Below are 24,350 nucleotides of genomic sequence, written 5' to 3' on the forward strand. Positions count from 1 at the left end.
GAACTGAGAGCAATATTCAATGCGCTTCTGGCATGGCCTCAGTTGACTTCGGCAAAATTCATCAGGTTCCAGTCGGACAACATCACGACTGTGGCATATATCAATCATCAGGGGGGGAACAAAGAGTTCCTTAGCGATGATAGAGGTATCCAAGATAATCCGATGGGCGGAGAACCACTCTTTTTTTTTTTTTTTTTTTTTTTTTGTCAGCAATCTACATCCCAGGAGTAGAAAATTGGGAAGCGGATTTTCTAAGTCGTCAGACTTTTCATCCGGGGGAGTGGGAACTCCATCTGGAGGTATTTGCCTCACTGATTCTCAGATGGGGCAGACCAGAGTTGGATCTAATGGCGTCTCGACAGATTGCCAAGCTCCCGAGATACGGATCCAGGTCGAAGGATCCACAGGCCGAACTGATAGATGCCCTGGCAGTGCCTTGGAAATTCAGCCTAGCTTATGTGTTTCCACCATTCCCTCTCCTTCCACGCGTGATTGCTCGAGTCAAACAGGAGAGAGCTTCAGTAATCTTTATAGCGCCTGCGTGGCCACGCAGGACTTGGTATGCAGATCTAGTGAACATGTCCTCTCTGCCACCGTGGAAACTTCCTTTAAGACAGGACCTTCTCATTCAAGGTCCTTTTCAACGTCCAAATCTAATTTCTCTGCAGCTGACTGCATGGAGATTGAATACTTGATTTTATCGAAGCGAGGATTCTCTGATTCGGTCATTGATACTTTGATACAGGCTGAAAGCCTGTCACTAGAAAAATCTATCATAAGATATGGTGTAAATATCTTTATTGGCGTGAATCCAAGGGTTACTTATGGAGTAAAATTTAGATTCCTAGGATTCTGTCTTTTCTCCAAGAAGGATTGGAGAAAGGGTTATCAGCAAGTTCTTTAAAGGGTCAGATTTCTGCTTTGTCAATTTTGCTACACAAACGTTTGGCAAATGTGCCGGATGTTCAGTCTTTTTGTCAGGCTTTTAACTAGAATTAAGCCTGTATTTAGACCTATTACTCCTCCCTGGAGTTTGAATTTACTTCTTAGAGTTCTTCAAGGGGTTCCATTTGAACCTATGCATTCCATAGATATTAAATTATTATCTTGGAAAGTTCTGTTTTTAGTTGCTATTTCTTCTGCTCGAAGAGTTTCTGAGCTTTCAGCATTACAATGTGATTCTAAATGTCGTAGAAGACAAGAAAAAAAGAGAGGCGCTCTTGGTGCAGCAAGTTCCAATCAGCAAATAAGTTATCCGTAATAGTGGTAGAATACTCACAAACGTGCACATGCAGTGCAATAGTGGGCGGACCGAAACTTCAGAGCCGTTCGGCTGACTCCCCAATGGCGGATCTGGCGGGTGATGATACAATGCTTTGCTGTTGACACAGGAATTCAAACCTCCGTGACACCCAGTATTGGTCAGCTGGGGAATAAGTGTAGAGTCCACAGACAGCAAAAGCTTGAAAACAATTCTCCAGAGCAAGGTATGTCACACACTACATCAATGATGCCACACTCACACATCTCATAGCTCACACACACTCCTGATAGCACTCATGAATTAGTCACTAGTCACACTTAGTATCTATTATATTATTAAAGCAAAATTTTCAAATACACTTAATTCTTATAAGATTTGGGTGGATTTACAGGAATCACATTTATAATAAGATAGCCACCACACCCGGTATCTTTCCCCAAGGGGTCCCTTCTTTTCAGTTTCACCACCTATTTTTTCAGTGCAAGTAGATCGTACATTATCACCTAAATGATAGACTTAAAGCACATAGAATTCATAGGGTTATATGAATCTGCACTTTTTATGCGCAAACATGTATTTATGCGGACCCTTGTCTTATAGGTTTATACACGCTATTATATTCTATAGATACTCAGTTTTTGTATTTTTAGTATTCATAGGGTCATATCTTTCTGCACCTTTTTGGTGCTAATATGTATGTACGCGGACACCTGTCATGAGTCCATTTACGCTTTTACACTTCCTTGTAAATTACATACGGGAACACATATTAGTCACAAGTCACATTTAGTTATTAGAAGATCAATATCTATCCATCACATTTGGGTGGTTATATAGGACTTAGAATTATAAATAGTCATTATACCCTCACTTATTTGGTCTCTCTTTTCGAGATTTATCACCCTTCTGTCACTTTATCTTTTAGAGTATTATCATGATAGATTCAACACATACATATAGTATATATAGGGTTATAACAATCTAGCAACATCTTTTATATGCAAATATGTATTTATGTGGACATTTGTCTTATGCGTTTGTTTATAGGTTATAGCACTTCCTTATTTATTACATATGGGAACACGAACTAGAAATTGAGATTAATTATAGTTATTGGTATTTATAGAAATGTTGTTATTATATAGTAATTGTGTACATACCCAATATCATATTTATGTTTTTTGGAGAACTATATCCTATAACGGAAATATAGGGAGACTTTCATGAGATTAGTATCAGTTTAGTTTTTATTATTTAAACATCAAAAGTAAAATCTTTACATTATTCTATTTAGCGATAAACAAGCAACCAACGTATATGTTCAGCAATGGTATTTTAGGAACTTTATACACATTCTTATGTCTAACCATGAATTGTCAAGTGTTTACGTTACAAATGTGCATTTTAAACAAAGACGTTTTTGTATAATGAATATGTATTTTCTCCAACATTGGTGTGTCCGGTCCACGGCGTCATCCTTACTTGTGGGAAATATCTCTTCCCCAACAGGAAATGGCAAAGAGTCCCAGCAAAGCTGGCCATATAGTCCCTCCTAGGCTCCGCCCACCCCAGTCATTCTCTTTGCCGTTGCACAGGCAACATCTCCACGGAGATGGTTAAGAGTTTTTGGTGTTAAAATGTAGTTTTTTATTCTTCTATCAAGTGTTTGTTATTTTAAAATACTGCTGGTATGTACTATTTACTCTGAAACAGAAAAGGATGAAGATTTCTGTTTGTGAGAGGAAGATGATTTTAGCAGACAGTAACTAAAATCGATTGCTGTTTCCACATAGGACTGTTGAGATGAAGTAACTTCAGTTGGGGGAAACAGCAGACTTTTCTGCTTAAGGTATGACTAGCTATATTTCTAACAAGACTGTGTAATGCTGGAAGGCTGTCATTTCCCCTCATGGGGACCGGTAAGCCATTTTCTTAGTCTCAAACAGAATAAAGGGCTTAATATGGGCTATAAAACTGGTAGACACTTTTATGGGCTAAATCGATTGCTTTATTTGGACATTTTATACATGTTTATGCTGATAATTCACATTTATAAACTTGGGGAACGTTTTTTAACGGCAGGCACTATGTTAGACACCTTTTCCAGTCAGGGAGGGCCTTCCCAGTTGTAGGCTGAGCCTCATTTTCGCGCCATTACTGCGCAGTTGTTTTTGAGAGCAAGACATGCAGATGCATGTGTGAGGATCTGAAAGTAGCTGGAAAAGTTTCTAGAAGGCGTCATTTGGTATCGTATTCCCCTCTGGGCTTGGTTAGGTCACAGCAAAGGCTGTAGCTGGGACTGTATAGGGGTTAAATTTGTAAACGGCTCCGGTTCCGTTATTTTAAGGGTTAAAGCTCTGAAAATTGGTGTGCAATACTCTTAATAGTTTAAGCCTGTTTAACATGTCTGTGCCTTCGGATAAGCTATGTTCTATATGAACAATTCCTTCATACTTTTTCACATATGTATTTCCACCGTTTCCTCTCATTCCCAGGCTGGTAGCCAGGATCAAACAGGAGAGGGCCTCGGTGATCTTGATAGCTCCTACGTGGCCATGCAGGACTTGGTATGCAGACCTGGTGAATATGTCATCGGTTCCACCATGGAAGCTACCTTTGAGACAGGACCTTCTTGTTCAGGGTCCATTCGAACATCCAAATCTGGTCTCCCTCCAGCTGACGGCTTGGAGATTGAACGCTTGATTCTATCAAAGCGTGGGTTTTCAGATTCTGTGATAGATACTCTGGTTCAGGCCAGAAAACCGGTAACTAGAAAGATTTACCATATAATATGGAAAAGATATATCTGTTGGTGTGAATCCAAAGGATTCCCATGGAATAAGATAAAAATTCCTAAGATTCTCTCCTTTCTACAAGAAGGTTTGGAGAAAGGATTATCTGCAAGTTCTCTAAAGGGACAGATCTCTGCTTTATCTGTCTTACTACACAAGACTGGCAGCTGTGCCAGATGTTCAAGCATTTGTTCAGGCTCTGGTTAGGATCAAGCCTGTTAACAGACCTTTGACTCCTCCCTGGAGTCTAAATCTAGTTCTTTCAGTTCTTCAAGGGGTTCCGTTTGAACCTTTACATTCCATAGATATTAAGTTACTATCTTGGAAAGTTTTGTTTTTGGTTGCTATTTCTTCTGCTAGAAGAGTTTCAGAGTTATCTGCTTTGCAGTGTTCTCCGCCTTATCTGGTGTTCCATGCAGATAAGGTGGTTTTGCGTACTAAGCCTGGTTTTCTTCCAAAGGTCGTTTCTAACAAGAATATTAACCAGGAGATAGTTGTACCTTCTTTATGTCCGAATCCAGTTTCAAAGAAGTAACGTTTGTTACACAATTTGGACGTAGTCCGTGCTCTAAAATTCTATTTAGAGGCTACAAAAGATTTCAGACAAACATCTTCTTTGTTTGTTGTCTATTCTGGTAAAAGGAGAGGTCAAAAAGCGACTTCTACCTCTTTCCTTTTGGCTTAAAAGCATCATCCGATTGGCTTACGAGACTGCCGGTCGGCAGCCTCCTGAAAGAATCACAGCTCACTCCACTAGGGCTGTGGCTTCCACATGGGCGTTCAAGAACGAGGCTTCTGTTGATCAGATATGTAAGGCAGCGACTTGGTCTTCACTGCACACTTTTGCCAAATTTTACAAATTTGATACCTTTGCTTCTTCGGAGGCTATTTTTGGGAGAAAGGTTTTGCAAGCCGTGGTGCCTTCCGTTTAGGTAACCTGATTTGCTCCCTCCCTTCATCCGTGTCCTAAAGCTTTGGTATTGGTTCCCACAAGTAAGGATGACGCCGTGGACCGGACACACCAATGTTGGAGAAAACAGAATTTATGCTTACCTGATAAATTAGTTTCTCCAACGGTGTGTCCGGTCCACCGCCCGCCCTGGTTTTTTAATCAGGTCTGATGAATTATTTTCTCTAACTACAGTCACCACGGTACCATATGGTTTCTCCTATATTTTTCCTCCTGTCCGTCGGTCGAATGACTGGGGTGGGCGGAGCCTAGGAGGGACTATATGGCCAGCTTTGCTGGGACTCTTTGCCATTTCCTGTTGGGGAAGAGATATTTCCCACAAGTAAGGATGACGCCGTGGACCGGACACACCGTTGGAGAAAGTAATTTATCAGGTAAGCATAAATTCTGTTTTACATTGAATTAACTAACTGCTTGTTTCACGATATCAGTGGGAAACTGTTTTTTCCTTGTCGAATTTAGAATAGATTGTATTTACACTTTTATCGCAAGCAATGATTAGATTTTCGCATTGTTGAAGAAAATATGAATATAGTTGGTTTATACGTCATTTTTTGCATATATATCTGTTTTTATATTTTGTGAAAGGATTCATTCCAATTTAAGCAAAAGCATTGTCTTCCGCGCACCTAGCAACCTTGACAATTTTAATGAGCACAGATGTGAATCTTATGGGTGTGTGGAACACACGGCACTTGATTTGTCTGTAGTTATGTAGGCGTTTTCGAGATACGGACTGCTGATTGGTTTTGTGTGAAATAAAAGGTAGCAAGGTAGAGTGTAACAATTATGTAGCCTGATGAAACGGCATTGTAGCCGAGAAACGCGTTGCAAAGCAACTTTTTAAGTGTTCTTAATAAAACATATTTTTATCACCCTACCTTGCTCTGAAGAATTTTTTCAAGCTTTTACAGTCTGTGGACTCTACACTTATTCCCCAGCTGACCAATACTGGGTGTCACGGAGGTTTGAATTCCTGTGTCAACAGCAAAGCATTGTATCATCACCCGGCAGATCCGCCATTGGGGAGTCAGCCGAACGGCTCTGAAGTTTCGGTCCGCCCACTATTGCACTGCATGTGCACGTTTGTGAGTATTCTACCACTATTACAGATAACTGTTATTTGCTGATTGGAACTTGCTGCACCAAGAGCACCTCTCTTTTTTTCTCGTCTTCTAGGACATTTATTATCTTTGCATACATCTTGGAGTGAGCTGCCTGTCACTTGGTTGACAAACTTTTCTTTAATTGGACACTACTAGTGAGAGCACTCGTTATAGGACTGTCTGCAAGTATTGTGACCCCTCCCTTTTTCCTTTCCAAAAATTACTTATTATTACCATCATTATTATATTTTATTGTGTGTAACCAACATTGATCATACAGTATTTCCAGGTTTACTGTTGTTTTGTACAATATACATTGTTTGTGATATAGTGGATTGGCGCACCTCTGGTTTTTGGCAAGCACAGGAGTTGTACTGTGCTTATCCTACACGTTTTCTTTTACAATGTGATTCGCCTTATCTTATATTTCATTCTGATAAGGTGGTTTTACGTACCAAACCTGGATTTCTTCCTAAGGTTGTTTCAAATAAGAATATTAATCAAGAAATTGTTGTTCCTTCATTGTGTCCTAATCCTCCTTCCAAGAAGGAGCGTCTGTTACACAATCTGGACGTGGTCCATGCCTTAAAGTTTTACTTACAGGCAACCAAGGATTTCCGTCAATCATCTTCATTATTCATTGTTTATTCTGGAAAGCGTAGGGGTCAGAAAGCTACGGCTACCTCTTTCTTTTTGGCTGAGAGGTATCATCTGCCTGGCATATGAGACTGCTGGACAGCAGCCTCCTGAAAGAATTACGGCTCATTCTACTAGGGCTGTGGCTTCCACATGGGCTTTTAAAAACGATGCTTCTGTTGAACAGATTTGTAAGGCTGCGACTTGGTAGTCCCTTAATACTTTTTCCAAATTTTACAAATTTGATACTTTTGCTAATTTTGGGAGAAAGGTTCTTCAAACAGTAGTGCCTTCTGTTTAGGTTCCTGTCTTGTCCCTCCCTTTCATCCGTGTCCTTTTGCTTTGGTATTGGTATCCCACAAGTAAGGATGAAATCTGTAAAAGAAAAGTAATCTCCAACATTGGTGTGTCCGGTCCACGGCGTCATCCTTACTTGTGGGAATATCTCTTCCCCAACAGGAAATGGCAAAGAGTCCCAGCAAAGCTGGCCATATAGTCCCTCCTAGGCTCCGCCCACCCCAGTCATTCTCTTTGCCGTTGCACAGGCAACATCTCCACGGAGATGGTTAAGAGTATGTGGTGTTTAGTTGTAGTTTTTTTTTATTCTACTATCAAGAGTTTGTTATTTTAAAATAGTGCTGGTATGAACTATTTACTCTGAAACAGAAAAAGATGAAGATTTCTGTTTGTGAGAGGAAGATGATTTTAGCAGACAGTAACTAAAATCGATTGCTGTTTCCACATAGGACTGTTGAGATGAAGTAACTTCAGTTGGGAAACAGTTAGCAGACTTTTCTGCTTAAGGTATGACTAGCCATATTTCTAACAAGACTGTGTAATGCTGGAAGGCTGTCATTTCCCCTCATGGGGACCGGTAAGCCATTTTCTTAGTCTCAAACAGAATAAAGGGCTTAATATGGGCTATAAAACTGGTAGACACTTTTATGGGCTAAATCGATTGCTTTATTTGGACATTTTATACATGTTTATGCTGATAATTCACACTTATAAACTTGGGGAACGTTTTTTAACGTCAGGCACTATGTTAGACACCTTTTCCAGTCAGGAAGGGCCTTCCCAGTTGTAGGCTGAGCCTCATTTTCGCGCCATTACTGCGCAGTTGTTTTTGAGAGCAAGACATGCAGATGCATGTGTGAGGACCTGAAAGTAGTTGGAAACGTTCCTAGAAGGCGTCATTTGGTATCGTATTCCCCTCTGGGCTTGGTAAAGTCACAGCAAAGGCTGTAGCTGGGACTGTATAGGGGTTAAATCTGTAACCGGCTCCGGTTTCGTTATTTTAAGGGTTAAAGCTCTGAAAATTGGTGTGCAATACTTTTAATGCTTTAAGACACTGTGGTGAAATTTTGTTAAAATTTGAACAATTCCTTCATATTTTTTCACATATTCAGTAATAAAGTGTGCTCTGTTTAAAATTTAAAGAGACAGTAACGGTTTTGTTTTAAAACGGTTTTTGTGCTTTATTGACAAGTTTAAGCCTGTTTAACATGTCTGTGCCTTCAGATAAGCTATGTTCTATATGTATGAAAGTCAATGTGCCATAGCGTCCAAACAATGTATGGACAATACTGTCACAGATAATGATGTTGCCCAAGATGTTTCATCAGATGAAGGGAGTAGACATGGTTCTACATCATCTCCTTCTGTGTCTATACCAGTTTTGCCCACGCAGGAGGCCCCTGGTACTTCTAGCGCGCCAATGCTTATTACCATGCAACAATTGACGGCTGTAATGGATAACTCCATAGCAAATATTTTATCCAAAATGCCTACATATCAGAGAGAGCGCGATTGCTCTGTTTTAAACACTGAAGAGCAGGAGGGCGCTGATGATAATTGTTCTGTCATACCCTCACACCAATCTGAAGGGGCCATGAGGGAGGGTTTGTCAGATGGGGAAATTTCAGATTCAGGAAAAATTTCTCAACAGGCTGAACCTGATGTTGTGACATTTAAATTTAAATTAGAACATCTCCGCACACTGTTTAAGGAGGTGTTATCTACTTTGGATGATTGTGACAACTTGGTCATTCCACAAAAATTATGCAAGATGGACAAGTTCCTAGAGGTCCCGGTGCACCCCGGCGCTTTTCCTATACCCAAGTGGGTGGCGGACATAGTGAATAAGGAGTGGGAGAAGCCCGGCATACCTTTTGTTCCCCCTCCTATATTTAAGAAATTATTTCCTATGGTCGACCCCAGAAAGGACTTATGGCAGACAGTCCCTTAGGTTGAGGGGGCAGTTTCTACTCTAAACAAGCGCACTACTATTCCTATCGAGGATAGTTGTGCTTTCAAAGATCCTATGGATAAAAAATTGGAGGGTTTGCTTAAAAAAAAATTTGTACAGCAAGGCTACCTTCTACAACCCATTTTGTGCATTGTTCCTGTCACTACAGCAGCGTGGTTCTGGTTCGAGGAACTAGAAAAGTCGCTCATTAGAGAGACTCCATATGAGGAGGTTATGGACAGAGTTCACGCACTTAAGTTGGCTAACTATTTTATTTTAGATGCCGCTTTGCAATTAGCTAGATTAGCGGCAAAAAATTCAGGGTTTGCAATTGTGGCGCGCAGAGCGCTTTGGCTAAAGTCTTGGTCAGCGGATATATCATCCAAGACAAAATTGCTTAACATCCCCTTCAAGGGTAAAACTCTCTTTGGACCAGAATTGAAAGAGATTATCTCAGACTTCACTGGGGGAAAGGGCCACGCCCTCCCACAAGATAGGCCTTTCAAGGCCAAGAATAAGTCTAATTTTCGTTCCTTTCGTAATTTCAGGAACGGACCGGCCTCTAATTCTGCATCCTCTAAGCAAGAGGGTAATGCCTCACAGTCCAAACCAGCCTGGAAACCGATGCAAGGCTGGAACAAGGGTAAGCAGACCAAGAAGCCTGCTACCGCTAACAAAACAGCATGAAGGAGTAGCCCCCGATCCGGGACCGGATCTAGTGGGGGGCAGACTCTCTCTCTTTGCTCAGGCTTGGGCAAGAGATGTTCAGGATCCCTGGACACTAGAAATAGTTTATCAGGGTTATCTTCTGGAATTCAAGGAACTACCCCCAAGGGGAAGGTTCCACATGTCTCACTTATCCTCAAACCAAATAAAGAGACAGGCGTTCTTACATTGTGTAGAAGACCTGTTAAAGATGGGAGTGATACACCCAGTTCCAATGACGGAACTAGGAATGGGATTTTACTCAAATCTGTTCGTAGTTCCCAAAAAAGAGGGAACCTTCAGACCAATTCTGGATTTAAAGATCCTAAACAAATTTCTCAGGGTACCATCGTTCAAAATGGAAACCATTCGAACGATTCTACCCACTATCCAGGAAGGTCAATTTATGACTACCGTGGATCTAAAGGATGCGTACCTACATATTCCTATCCACAAAGAACATCATCAGTTCCTAAGGTTCGCCTTTCTGGACAAACATTACCAGTTTGTGGACCTCCCATTCGGATTAGCCACTGCTCCAAGGATTTTCATAAATGTACTCGGGTCCCTTCTAGCGGTTCTATGACCGAGGGGCATTGCAGTAGTACCATACTTGGACGACATTCTAATACAAGCGTCGTCCCTTTGAAAAGCAAAGGCTCATACAGACATCGTTCTGGCCTTTCTCAGATCTCACGGATGGAAGGTGAATATAGAAAAAAGTTCTCTGTCCCCGTCAACAAGAGTTCCCTTCTTGGGAACAATAATAGATTCCTTAGAAATGAGGATTTTTCTGAGAGATGTCAGAAAGTCAAAACTTCTAAGCGCTTGTCAAGTTCTTCATTCTGTTCCACGTCCTTCCATAGCTCAGTGCATGGAAGTAGTAGGGTTGATGGTTGCAGCAATGGACATAGTTCCTTTTGCGCGAATTCATCTAAGACCATTACAACTGTGCATGCTGAAACAGTGGAATGGGGACTATACAAACTTGTCTCCAGTGATTCAAGTAGATCAGAAGACCAGAGATTCACTCCGTTGGTGGCTAACCCTGGGCCACCTATCCCAGGGAATGAGCTTCCGCAGACCAGAGTGAGTCATTGTCACGACCGACGCCAGTCTAGTGGGCTGGGAATCCCTGAAAGCTCAGGGACTATGGTCTCGGGAAGAGTCTCTTCTCCCGATAAACATTCTGGAACTAAGAGCGATTTTCAATGCTCTCAGGGCTTGGCCTCAGCTTGCAAAGGCCAGATTCATAAGATTCCAATCAGACAACATGACGACTGTTGCGTATATCAATCATCAGGGGGGAACAAGGAGTTCCCTGGCGATGAAAGAACTGACGAAAATAATACAATGGGCGGAGGATCACTCCTGACATCTATCTGTGATCCACATCCCAGGTGTGGAAAACTGGGAAGCGGATTATCTGAGTCGTCAGACATTCCATCCGGGGGAGTGGGAACTCCACCCGGAGATCTTTGCCCAGTTGACTCAATTATGGGGCATTCCAGACATGGATCTGATGGCATCTCGTCAGAACTTCAAGGTTCCTTGCTACGGGTCCAGATCCAGGGATCCCAAGGCGACTCTAGTGGATGCACTAGTAGCACCTTGGACCTTCAACCTAGCTTATGTGTTTCCACCGTTTCCTCTCATTCCCAGGCTGGTAGCCAGGATCAAACAGGAGAGGGCCTCGGTGATCTTGATAGCTCCTGCTTGGCCACGCAGGACTTGGTATGCAGACCTGGTGAATATGTCATCGGTTCCACCATGGAAGCTACCTTTGAGACAGGACCTTCTTGTTCAGGGTCCATTCGAACATCCAAATCTGGTCTCCCTCCAGCTGACGGCTTGGAGATTGAACGCTTGATTCTATCAAAGCGTGGGTTTTCAGATTCTGTGATAGATACTCTGGTTCAGGCCAGAAAACCGGTAACTAGAAAGATTTACCATAAAATATGGAAAAGATATATCTGCTGGTGTGAATCCAAGGGATTCCCATGGAATAAGATAAAAATTCCTAAGATTCTTTCCTTTCTGCAAGAAGGTTTGGATAAAGGATTATCTGCGAGTTCTCTAAAGGGACAGATTTCTGCTTTATCTGTCTTACTACACAAACGACTGGCAGCTGTGCCAGATGTTCAAGCATTTGTTCAGGCTCTGGTTAGGATCAAGCCTGTTTACAGACCTTTGACTCCTCCCTGGAGTTTAAATCTAGTTCTTTCAGTTCTTCAAGGGGTTCCGTTTGAACCTCTACATTCCATAGATATTAAGTTGTTATCTTGGAAAGTTTTGTTTTTGGTTGCTATTTCTTCTGCTAGAAGAGTTTCAGAGTTATCTGCTCTGCAGTGTTCTCCGCCCTATCTGGTGTTCCATGCAGATAAGGTGGTTTTGCGTACTAAGCCTGGTTTTCTTCCAAAGGTTGTTTCTAACAAAAATATTAACCAGGAGATAGTTGTACCTTCTTTGTGTCCGAATCCAGTTTCAAAGAAGGAATGTTTGTTACACAATTTGGACGTAGTCCGTGCTCTAAAATTCTATTTAGAAGCTACAAAAGATTTCAGACAAACATCTTCTCTGTTTGTCGTCTATTCTGGTAAAAGGAGAGGTCAAAAAGCGACTTCTACCTCTCTTTCCTTTTGGCTTAAAAGCATCATCCGATTGGTTTACGAGACTGCCGGACGGCAGCCTCCTGAAAGAATCACAGCTCACTCCACTAGGGCTGTGGCTTCCACATGGGCCTTCAAGAACGAGGCTTCTGTTGACCAGATATGTAAGGCAGCGACTTGGTCTTCACTGCATACTTTTGCCAAATTTTACAAATTTTATACTTTTGCTTCTTCGGAGGCTATTTTTGGGAGAAAGGTTTTGCAAGCCGTGGTGCCTTCCGTTTAGGTAACCTGATTTGCTCCCTCCCTTCATCCGTGTCCTAAAGCTTTGGTATTGGTTCCCACAAGTAAGGATGACGCCGTGGACCGGACACACCAATGTTGGAGAAAACAGAATTTATGCTTACAAGATAAATTACTTTCTCCAACGGTGTGTCCGGTCCACGGCCCGCCCTGGTTTTTTAATCAGGTCTGATGAATTATTTTCTCCAACTACAGTCACCACGGTACCATATGGTTTCTCCTATTTTTTCCTCCTGTCCGTCGGTCGAATGACTGGGGTGGGCGGAGCCTAGGAGGGACTATATGGCCAGCTTTGCTGGGACTCTTTGCCATTTCCTGTTGGGGTAGAGATATTCCCACAAGTAAGGATGACGCCGTGGACCGGACACACCGTTGGAGAAAGTAATTTATCAGGTAAGCATAAATTCTGTTTTATGCTTACCTGATAAATTAATTTCTTTTACGAGATGACAAGTCCACAGCCCACCCTGTTCTTTTTAAGACAGATTTATTTTTTGTAAACTTTAGTCACTGCTGCACCTTTTAGCCTTTCCTTTTCTCTTCCTATACCTTCGACCGAATGACTGAGGGTGGAGGGAAAGGGGGGGGGCTATATATACAGCTCTGCTGGGGTGCTCTTTGCCACTTCCTGTTAGCAGGAGGTTAATATCCCACAAGTAAGGATGAAATCCGTGGACTCGTCATATCGTAAAACAAATTAATTTATCAGGTAAGCATAAATTTACTTTCCTCTAAAATGTTTTTTTATTACTCCTAACCAAAAAAGGGTTCTACTTTCTGTATTTTGCTACTTGTTTGATAAGGGTTCATTGCTGACTTTAGTTTGTTTTTTTGTTATGGTTTATTTACTTTACACAAGTCACGTTCAATAAATATTGATCTGATCTTCTTTTTCCCCCACATCTAGACTATTTCCTTTGTTTATTTGATCACAGCAGTTGTGGGTGTGGAAGCCTGGTATAAACCTATAGTCTACACCATCTTATACCGTGACGTCTTCACAACGATGATTGTTGGTAAGGTACTTTTTGAGGATATTAACTATTTAGCACAGTTTGATGTTTCTGGGAAATTTTAAATGACCATTAAATACAGTAGAATTGCATAATCAACAAATACATAATAAACAAACAATGTAATAGCACTCTGTTAATATTATCAATATGCCGGCCCCTTGTATCGCGTGACAACCATCAGCTAATCATAGGCTCATATACGCTGTGAGCGCTTGTACATGCTCAGTAGCAGCTGGTGCCTCAGAAAGTGTGCATATAAAGACTGTACACAATCTGATAATGGTAGTAAATTGGAAAGTCTCTTAAATCAACATGAACTGTATGAATCATGAAAGTTTAATTTTAATTTATAAATTTATTGTCCCTTTAAGCTTCATTTTTGTTTTCTTCATAATATTTTTTTTTCTGCTATATTTGGGTATTCAAATATAATATTAATGGGCCGCAACCCTTGTACAATTGCAGAATATGTGTATGGTCAAGTTAATTGGAATGGTACACCATTTTACTGTACATTTCTGTATTAACAAATTGAGAACATTTGCCAATAAAATATTATTTATAAAAAACATTATTTTGGGTACTTCTGTTCTTGAAGAACTCTTATTTTTTAGAAAGTTCTGAAAGCATCACTGTGTCTAGCATTTTTCACTGCACTCCCATATAATTGCTTACACATTGACTATGAGTTAGCTGCAGGCATTATCAGATCTAATATGGGGTAAATTATGTACAAAACATTAAGGGAGTGTTTATTCAGTGTTTTCAATAGGATTAAATATCTTCAGGACTGTAAGTGCCCATTTTATCCTTATGTCCGTGTCCTTTTCTCTTAAAGGGGCAGCAAGAATCTAGGTTACACTGCAGGTATCTGAAGGAGAGTTGCTGCACATGTGTTTACATATCAGCACTAGAATGCAGTGGAAGGCAGATGTTAACATGGCAGCACCTATGACTGGAGGGAGTTTGGGCTGCTTATAAAACAAATTTAGTATTAAACGTCCCTTTAAAGTGAAACTGCTCAAAAATAATTTAGAAAACAAATGCACAGAAAATATGAAGGTTTACTAATTTAAACATTAAAAAAAAAGAAGATAACAATACTATTCCCAAAACTTCTATCTACATTAAAATGTTCATATTTTTCAGTCATCTGAATTATAGCAAACCTCGTGCTTTAAAATACAATGAGCACCTTTTAGAAAATCTGGAAATCTAAAAGGCCTTTTTTTTCTGGACTGAAGCATATGACAAATTCTTTAATGGAACTTATTTATAAATGCAATCTATGACTGCCCTATTGTGTGAACGTGGTTCTTTATATGCTGTTTTATATATTCATAGACAGATATGATTCAAGAATTTAAAGGGACAGTATACACCAATTTTCATGTAACTGTATTTAATAGACACTTCTATAAACAAGAATTTGCACAGATACTGATCTAAAAATCCAGTAGAAAACCTTTTATAAACTTACTTAGAAGCTCCCAGTTTAGCTCTGTTAATGAGGTTAGGCTTGGACACCCACTGAAAGGGGTGGGGGAAACAGGAACAGCAGACACCCCCCTTCCCTGCATATGTAAAGACAGATTATACAAATAATAGCAGCTGGGCTATATAAATGGATCATCTAGCAAACATTTATGCAAAGAAAAATCTAGTGTACAATGTTCCTTCTTTAAGTTCTTGTTCAAACATTCAAAAGCATGGAAATTATCACAAAAAATATCGATCCTTTTAAATGGTTGCTTAAAGCAGCTCCTAAGTAGCCGCCTTCTTTTCCCATTGACTGATTCAGTTTCTGGACTGCTTTTTAAAGAATGTCAGAAACAAAGTGAGTGCCTGGTTTTGAAAAATACTATTACAAACAGGGGCATTTTCATTAATTAAACTTTACATTGCAGCCTTTTTTTAAAAATACTTACCTTTCTTTCATGTAATTAGCAAGAGTCCATGAGCTAGTGACGTATGGGATATACATTCCTACCAGGAGGGGCAAAGTTTCCCAAACCTCAAAATGCCTACAAATACACCCCTCGCCACACCCACAAATCAGTTTTACAAACTTTGCCTCCTATGGAGGTGGTGAAGTAAGTTTGTGCTAGATTCTACGTTGATATGCGCTCCTCAGCAGGTTGGAGCCCGGTTTTCCTCTCAGCGTGCAGTGAATGTCAGAGGGATGTGAGGAGAGTATTGCCTATTTGAATTCAATGACCTCCTTCTACGGGGTCTATTTCATAGGTTCTCTGTTATCGGTCGTAGAGATTCATCTCTTACCTCCCTTTTCAGATCGACAATATACTCTTATATATTTATATATATATATATATATATATATATATATATATATATATATATATATATATATATATACCATTACCTCTGCTGATTTTCGTTTCAGTACTGGTTTGGCTTTCTACAACATGTAGATGAGTGTCCTGGGGTAAGTAAGTCTTATTTTCTGTGACACTCTAAGCTATGGTTGGGCACTTTTTTATAAAGTTCTAAATATATGTATTCAAACATTTATTTGCCTTGACTCAGGATGTTCAACATTCCTTATTTCAGACAGTCAGTTTCATATTTGGGATAATGCATTTGAATCAATCATTTTTTTCTTACCTTAAAATTTGACTTTTTCCCTGTGGGCTGTTAGGCTCGCGGGGGCTGAAAATGCTTCATTTTATTGCGTCATTCTTGGCGCAGACTTTTTTGACGCAAACATTTTTTTCTGTTTCCGGCGTCATACGTGTCGCCGGAAGTTGCGTCATTTTTTGACGTTCTTTTGCGCCAAAAGTGTCGGCGTTCCGGATGTGGCGTCATTTTTGGCGCCAAAAGCATTTAGGCGCCAAATAATGTGGGCGTCTTATTTGGCGCTAAAAAAATATGGGTGTCACTTTTGTCTCCACATTATTTAAGTCTCATTTTTTATTGCTTCTGGTTGCTAGAAGCTTGTTTACTGGCATTTTTTCCCATTCCTGAAACTGTCTTTTAAGGAATTTGTTCAATTTTGCTTTATATGTTGTTTTTTCTATTACATATTGCAAGATGTCCCACGTTGCAACTGAGTCAGAAGATACTTCTGGAAAATCGCTGCCTGGTGCTGGAGCTACCAAAGCTAAGTGTATCTGCTGTAAACTTTTGGTAGCTGTTCCTCCAGCTGTATTAAATGTCATGACAAACTTGTTAATGCAGATAATATTTCCTTTAGTAAAGTTCCATTACCTGTTGCTGTTCCGTCAACATCTAATACTCAGAGTGTTCCTGATAACATAAGAGATTTTGTTTCTAAATCCATTAAGAAGGCTATGTCTGTTATTCCTCCTTCTAGTAAACATAAAAAGTCTTTTAAAACTTCTCATTGTTCAGATGAATTTTTAAATGAACATCATCATTCTGATTCTGATAATAGTTCTTCTGGTTCAGAGGATTCTGTCTCAGAGGTTGATGCTGATAAATCTTCATATTTATTTAAAATGGAATTTATTCGTTCTTTACTTAAAGAAGTCCTAATTGCATTAGAAATTGAGGATTCTGGTCCTCTTGATACTAAATCTAAACGTTTAGATAAGGTTTTTAAATCTCCTGTAGTTATTCCAGAAGTTTTTCCTGTTCCTGGTGCTATTTCTGAAGTAATTTCCAGGGAATGGAATAATTTGGGTAATTCATTTACTCCTTCTAAACGTTTTAAGCAATTATATCCTGTGCCATCTGACAGATTAGAGTTTTGGGACAAAATCCCTAAGGTTGATGGGGCTGTCTCTACTCTTGCTAAGCGTACTACTATTCCTACGGCAGATGGTACTTCCTTTAAGGATCCTTTAGATAGGAAAATTGAATCCTTTCTAAGAAAAGCTTATTTGTGTTCAGGTAATCTTCTTAGACCTGCTATATCGTTGGCTGATGTTGCTGCAGCTTCAACTTTTTGGTTGGAAGCTTTAGCGCAACAAGTAACAGATCATAATTCTCATAGCATTATTATTATTCTTCTTCAACATGCTAATAATTTTATTTGTGATGCCATCTTTGATATCATTAGAGTTGATGTCAGGTATATGTCTCTAGCTATTTTAGCTAGAAGAGCTTTATGGCTTAAAACTTGGAATGCTGATATGTCTTCTAAGTCTACTCTGCTTTCCCTTTCTTTCCAGGCTAATAAATTATTTGGTTCTCAGTTGGATTCTATTATCTCAACTGTTACTGGAGGGAAAGGAACTTTTTTACCACAGGATAAAAAATCTAAAGGTAAATTCAGGTCTAATAATCGTTTTCGTTCCTTTCGTCACGACAAGGAACAAAAGCCTGATCCTTCATCCTCAGGAGCGGTATCAGTTTGGAAACCATCTCCAGTCTGGAATAAATCCAAGCCTTTTAGAAAATCAAAGCCAGCTCCTAAGTCTACATGAAGGTGCGGCCCTCATTCCAGCTCAGCTGGTAGGGGGCAGATTACGTTTTTTCAAAGAAATTTGGATCAATTCCGTTCACAATCTTTGGATTCAGAACATTGTTTCAGAAGGGTACAGAATTGGTTTCAAGATAAGACCTCCTGCAAAGAGATTTTTTCTTTCCCGTGTCCCAGTAAATCCAGCGAAGGCTCAAGCATTTCTGAAATGTGTTTCAGATCTAGAGTTAGCTGGAGTAATTATGCCAGTTCCAGTTCTGGAACAGGGGCTGGGGTTTTATTCAAATCTCTTCATTGTACCAAAGAAGAATTCCTTCAGACCAGTTCTGTATCTAAAAATATTGAATCGTTATGTAAGGATACCAACATTCAAAATGGTAACTGTAAGGACTATTCTGCCTTTTGTTCAGCAAGGGCATTATATGTCTACAATAGATTTACAGGATGCATATCTGCATATTCAGATTCATCCAGATCACTATCAGTTTCTGAGATTCTCTTTCCTAGACAAGCATTACCAGTTTGTGGCTCTGCTCTTTGGCCTAGCAACAGCTCCAAGAATTTTTACAAAGGTTCTCGGTGCCCTTCTGTCTGTAATCAGAGAACAGGGTATTGTGGTATTTCCTTATTTGGACAATATCTTGGTACTTGCTCAGTCTTCACATTTAGCAGAATCTCATACGAATCGACTTGTGTTGTTTCTTCAAGATCATGGTTGGAGGATCAATTTACTAAAAAGTTCATTGATTCCTCAGACAAGGGTAACCTTTTTGGGTTTCCAGATAGATTGTGTCCATGACTCTGTCTCTAACAGACAAGAGACGTCTAAAATTGATATCAGCTTGTCGAAACCTTCAGTCACAATCATTCCCTTCGGTAGCCTTATGCATGTAAATTCTAGGTCTTATGACTGCTGCATCGGACGTGATCCCCTTTGCTCGTTTTCACATGCGACCTCTTCAGCTCTGTATGCTGAACCAATGGTGCAGGGATTACACAAAGATATCTCAATTAATATCTTTAAAACCGATTGTACGACACTCTCTGACGTGGTGGACAGATCACCATCGTTTAGTTCAGGGGGCTTCTTTTGTTCTTCCGACCTGGACTGTAATTTCAACAGATGCAAGTCTTACAGGTTGGGGAGCTGTGTGGGGGTCTCTGACAGCACAAGGGGTTTGGGAATCTCAGGAGGTGAGATTACCGATCAATATTTTGGAACTCCGTGCAATTTTCAGTGCTCTTCAGTCTTGGCCTCTTCTAAAGAGAGAATCGTTCATTTGTTTTCAGACAGACAATGTCACAACTGTGGCATACATCAATCATCAAGGAGGGACTCACAGTCCTCTAGCTATGAAAGAAGTATCTCGAATTCTGGTTTGGGCGGAATCCAGCTCCTGTCTAGTTTCTGCGGTTCATATCCCAGGTATAGACAATTGGGAAGCGGATTATCTCAGTCGCCAAACGTTGCATCCGGGCGAATGGTCTCTTCACCCAGAGGTATTTCTTCAGATTGTTCAAATGTGGGGACTTCCAGAAATAGATCTGATGGCCTCTCATCTAAACAAGAAACTTCCCAGGTATCTGTCCAGATCCAGGGATCCTCAAGCGGAAGCAGTGGATGCATTGTCACTTCCTTGGAAGTATCATCCTGCCTATATCTAGTTCTTCCAAGAGTAATCTCCAAGATTCTGAAGGAATGCTCGTTTGTTCTGCTGGTAGCTCCAGCATGGTCTCACAGGTTTTGGTATGCGGATCTTGTCCGGATGTCTTCTTGCCAACCGTGGACTCTTCCGTTAAGACCAGACCTTCTGTCGCAAGGTCCTTTTTGCCATCAGGATCTCAAATCCTTAAATTTAAAGGTATGGAGATTGAACACTTGATTCTTAGTCAAAGAGGTTTCTCTGACTCTGTGATTAATACTGTGTTACAGGCTCGTAAATCTGTATCTAGGGAGATATATTATAGAGTCTGGAAGACTTATATTTCTTGGTGTCTTTCTCGTCATTTTTCCTGGCATTCTTTTAGAATTCCGAGAATTTTACAGTTTCTTCAGGATGGTTTGGATAAAGGTTTGTCTGCAAGTTCCTTGAAAGGACAAATCTCTGCTCTTTCTGTTCTTTTTCACAGAACGATTGCTAATCTTCCTGATATTCATTGTTTTGTACAAGCTTTGGTTCGTATAAAACCTGTTATTAAGTCAATTTCTCCTCCTTGGAGTTTGAATTTGGTTCTGGGGGCTCTTCAAGCTCCTCCGTTTGAACCTATGCATTCATTGGACATTAAATTACTTTCTTGGAAAGTTTTGTTCCTTCTGGCTATCTCTTCTGCCAGAAAAGTTTCTGAATTATCTGCTCTTTCTTGTGAATCTCCTTTTCTGATTTTTCACCAGGATAAGGCGGTGTTGCGAACTTCTTTTGAATTTTTACCTAAGGTTGTGAATTCCAACAACATTAGTAGAGAAATTGTGGTTCCTTCATTATGTCCTAATCCTAAGAATTCTAAGGAGAAATCATTGCATTCTTTGGATGTAGTTAGAGCTTTGAAATATTATGTTGAAGCTACTAAGACTTTCCGAAAGACTTCTAGTCTATTTGTTATCTTTTCCGGTTCTAGGAAAGGTCAGAAGGCCTCTGCCATTTCTTTGGCATCTTGGTTGAAATCTTTAATTCATCATGCTTATGTCGAGTCGGGTAAAACTCTGCCTCAAAGGATTACAGCTCATTCTACTAGGTCAGTTTCTACTTCCTGGGCGTTTAGGAATGAAGCTTCGGTTGATCAGATTTGCAAAGCAGCAACTTGGTCTTCTTTGCATACTTTTACTAAATTCTACCATTTTGATGTGTTTTCTTCTTCTGAAGCTGTTTTTGGTAGAAAAGTGCTTCAGGCAGCTATTTCAGTTTGAATCTTCTGCTTATATTTTCAGTTTTTTTCATTATAAAATGTAATCTTTATTTTGGGTGTGGATTATTTTTCAGCGGAATTGGCTGTCTTTATTTTATCCCTCCCTCTCTAGTGACTCTTGCGTGGAAAGATCCACATCTTGGGTAGTCATTATCCCATACGTCACTAGCTCATGGACTCTTGCTAATTACATGAAAGAACTTACCTGATAAATTCATTTCTTTCATATTAGCAAGAGTCCATGAGGCCCACCCTTTTTGTGGTGGTTATGATTTTGTTGTATAAAGTACAATTATTCCAATTCCTTATTTTTTATGCTTTCGCACTTTTTTCTTATCACCCCACTTCTTGGCTATTCGTTAAACTGATTTGTGGGTGTGGTGAGGGGTGTATTTGTAGGCATTTTGAGGTTTGGGAAACTTTGCCCCTCCTGGTAGGAATGTATATCCGATACGTCACTAGCTCATGGACTCTTGCTAATATGAAAGAAATGAATTTATCAGGTAAGTTCTTACATAAATTATGTTTTTTCTTCAGCAAAGCTGGTCCGGCGATCCCCTGCCTGCAGCTCCTCTGTAATTACATCAGCAATGACGAAACCGGCTTCCTCCAATCATAGGGTGCGTCCATCTTGTGAGGCCACACCGTGATTGGAGGAAGCCGGTTTCATCTTTTGCTGTGCTAAGTACAGCATGAAAAGCGGGCGGAGGATTGCCGGTCCGGCTTTGCTGAAGAAAAAGGTAAGTATTTTTTTAAAAATGCTGCAATATAAAGTTTCATTAATTAAATTAGTTTCTTTCATGATTCAGATAGAGCATGCAATTGTAAGCAACTTTCTAAGTTACTCCTATTAGCAATTTTTCTTCATTTCCTTGGTATCTTTATTTTAAATACAGAAATGTAAGCTTAGGAGCTGGCCCATTATTGGTTCAGCACCTGGGTAGCGCTTGCTGATTGGTGGCAAGCAGGGCTGCACGATTAATCGCGGATGCGGTTTTAAACCACGATTAATCGCTGCGGTTTTAAAACCGTGAGAGTACGCAATTTAAAAAAAAGGGATGATGAGTGGCAGACCAGTGTGCGGCCATGGGCGGACCTGAGAATGTCCGCGAAACGGCCATTTTGGAAGAGATTGAAGAGTGTGTGGGAGTCATCTGGGAGTAGTGTGGGGGTGGTCAAGCAGTGGTGTGGCGGTGGGACAGCTCAAAGTTGTGAGCAATAAAATGAGTATTGTACAAATACTTTATAGTGCCTTACTGACTTCTTTTTTTTTTTTTTAAACTTCTTTTGTGGTTTGTATTTTTATGCTCCAAGAGTGCATTGGACATTGAGAAACATGTACAGTAAGATTCTGTAGTGTACTGTTAAATAAAGGGACTTTATACTATCTATGTAACCACAGCACAGGTAGCACTAGCTAATTTTATTTAAACTATTTTGGGGTTTATATTTTTACTCTCCAAGAGTGTATTGGACATTGAGAAACATGTACAGTAAGATTCTGTAGTGTTAAATAAACGTTTTATTGAAAAATAAAGGTTATAGTAATTTTTAATAAAATTGCAATTAAATCGTAATTTTTTTTTTACCCATATCGCCCAGCCCTAGTGGCAAGACTGCATTATTATAACCTCCATCCCCCTGCAGGTCTTCTAAAATAGAGCGGTCATTGAAAGACCCTGTACGTCTCTGGTTGGTTCTTAAGGGATTAAATCTATGTTCCCTGTTCCTCCTTCTATTCCTAAGGTGGATGCAGCTATTTCCACTCTTGCCATGTGTACTACTATTCCTTTAGAAGATAGTTCCTCTTTTAATGAGAAGTTGTATAGAAAACTTTAGGGTTTTCATAGACGATCCTTTCAGCTTGATGGGTTTATGTTTAGGCCTGCTGTCAGTGTTTGCCCTTGTATCTGGCGCTACTACTGTTTGATGTGATTACCTTTTAGAACATGTTTCTGGGAAAACCACTATAGATTGGCTTCAGGATCACAAAAATCTCATGACAATAGCAAATATGTTTGTTTGTGATGCAGCAGTGGAAATAATTTGCATTCATGCTAAAAATGCTTTCTTTCATAATGTCTGAGAGTCCACGGGTGTCATTATTCCTGGGAATTCCACTCCTGACCACCAGGAGGCGGCAAAGATTACCAAAACTCCAAGAGCCATTAAAAACCATCCCACCTCACTGGTAAACTATTGCTATTTTTGCCTTCGCAGGAGGAAGGTGAGGAATGGAGGTGCTGTAGATGTTCTTTTGTTAGAGGGGTCCTCATACTGATTTTAAGCCCATTTTCTACTCAGAGAGCTACAGTTTGGACAGAGGGGAGTTTATGGAGTATTGGTTAGTGGTGGCACAATTATACTCAGTGGGAGTTAGTTACAGGTCTGCCACAGATGTCGTGTGAACCGGTCCCTAGCCTCCTGTTGGACCATTGTTATACTGCACATACACAAATCCTCTGCTGTCACTTATTTAACACTGGATTGGCTATTTACTGGAAGAAGTTTTTTTCTGCTGATGGTAAGACCAGTAGTATGGGTGCTTTATTACTTAAGTAGATGATTTATATGGGCACTCACGTAGCCTAAAGGCTATTAGTAGGTATACTTAGTGTGTACATCTTAGCCAGGGGACATTTATTATATATTATGTTTGGGAATTTGGGTAGCAAGGACCTTATTTTTAATATGCTCCTCAGCTTTTTTGTAGCTCGCATCAGTTATTTTTGAGCATGTTAGATTGCATTAGCATGTGTGTTGGATTCTTGTAGCGTTTTATGTATGTATAGTGCGCTGTTCTGAAGTGTTTGCATGCGTCGGCTTGTTGGCACGCCTTTGTGCACATGTGCCTGTAGCGCTGTCTGTTAAAGGGACACTGAACGCAAATTTTGTCTTTCGCAATTCAGATAGAGCATGCAATTTTAAGCAACTTTCTAATTTACTTCTATTATCAATTGTTCTTCGTTCTCTTGCTATCTTTATTTGAAAAGAAGGCACCTAATTTTTTTTGGTTTCAGAACTCTGGACAGCAATTTTTTATTGGTGGATGAATTTATCCACCAATCAGCAAGGACAACCCAGGTTGTTCACCAAAAATGGGCCGGCATCTAAACTTACATTCTTGCATTTCAAATAAATATACCAAGAGAATGAAGAAAATTTGATAATAGGAGTAAATTAGAAAGTTGATTAAAATATCATGCTCTATCTGAATCTTGAAAGAAAAAAATTGGGTTCAGTGTCCCTTTAAGTGTGCTGCTCAGATGTGCGTGTGTCGGCTTTTTACTGTTTTTTTCGTTTTTTGAGAGGTTCAGGGATCCTCAGGTGGAGTTTGTGTTTGCTATCTTTGTTTATTTGTCTGGCTTACATCTTTCCATCTCTTCTGTTAC

At 40.0% G+C, this 24,350-nt stretch overlaps 1 protein-coding gene across 1 annotated transcript in view; it reads left to right on the top strand.

The window, feature by feature from the left end:
* The window catches only part of SELENOI (selenoprotein I), a gene marked incomplete in the record, with an annotated part of 159,067 nt that overhangs the window by 102,356 nt on the left and 32,361 nt on the right, over positions 1-24,350 (top strand). Inside the window, 1 exon segment of the mRNA XM_053709491.1 lies at positions 13,541-13,649. Within this exon segment, the coding sequence (XP_053565466.1) occupies positions 13,541-13,649 (109 nt within the window).

The sequence above is a fragment of the Bombina bombina genome, chromosome 4, assembly GCF_027579735.1.
Source record: "Bombina bombina isolate aBomBom1 chromosome 4, aBomBom1.pri, whole genome shotgun sequence".
Taxonomy (NCBI): Eukaryota; Metazoa; Chordata; class Amphibia; order Anura; family Bombinatoridae; genus Bombina; species Bombina bombina.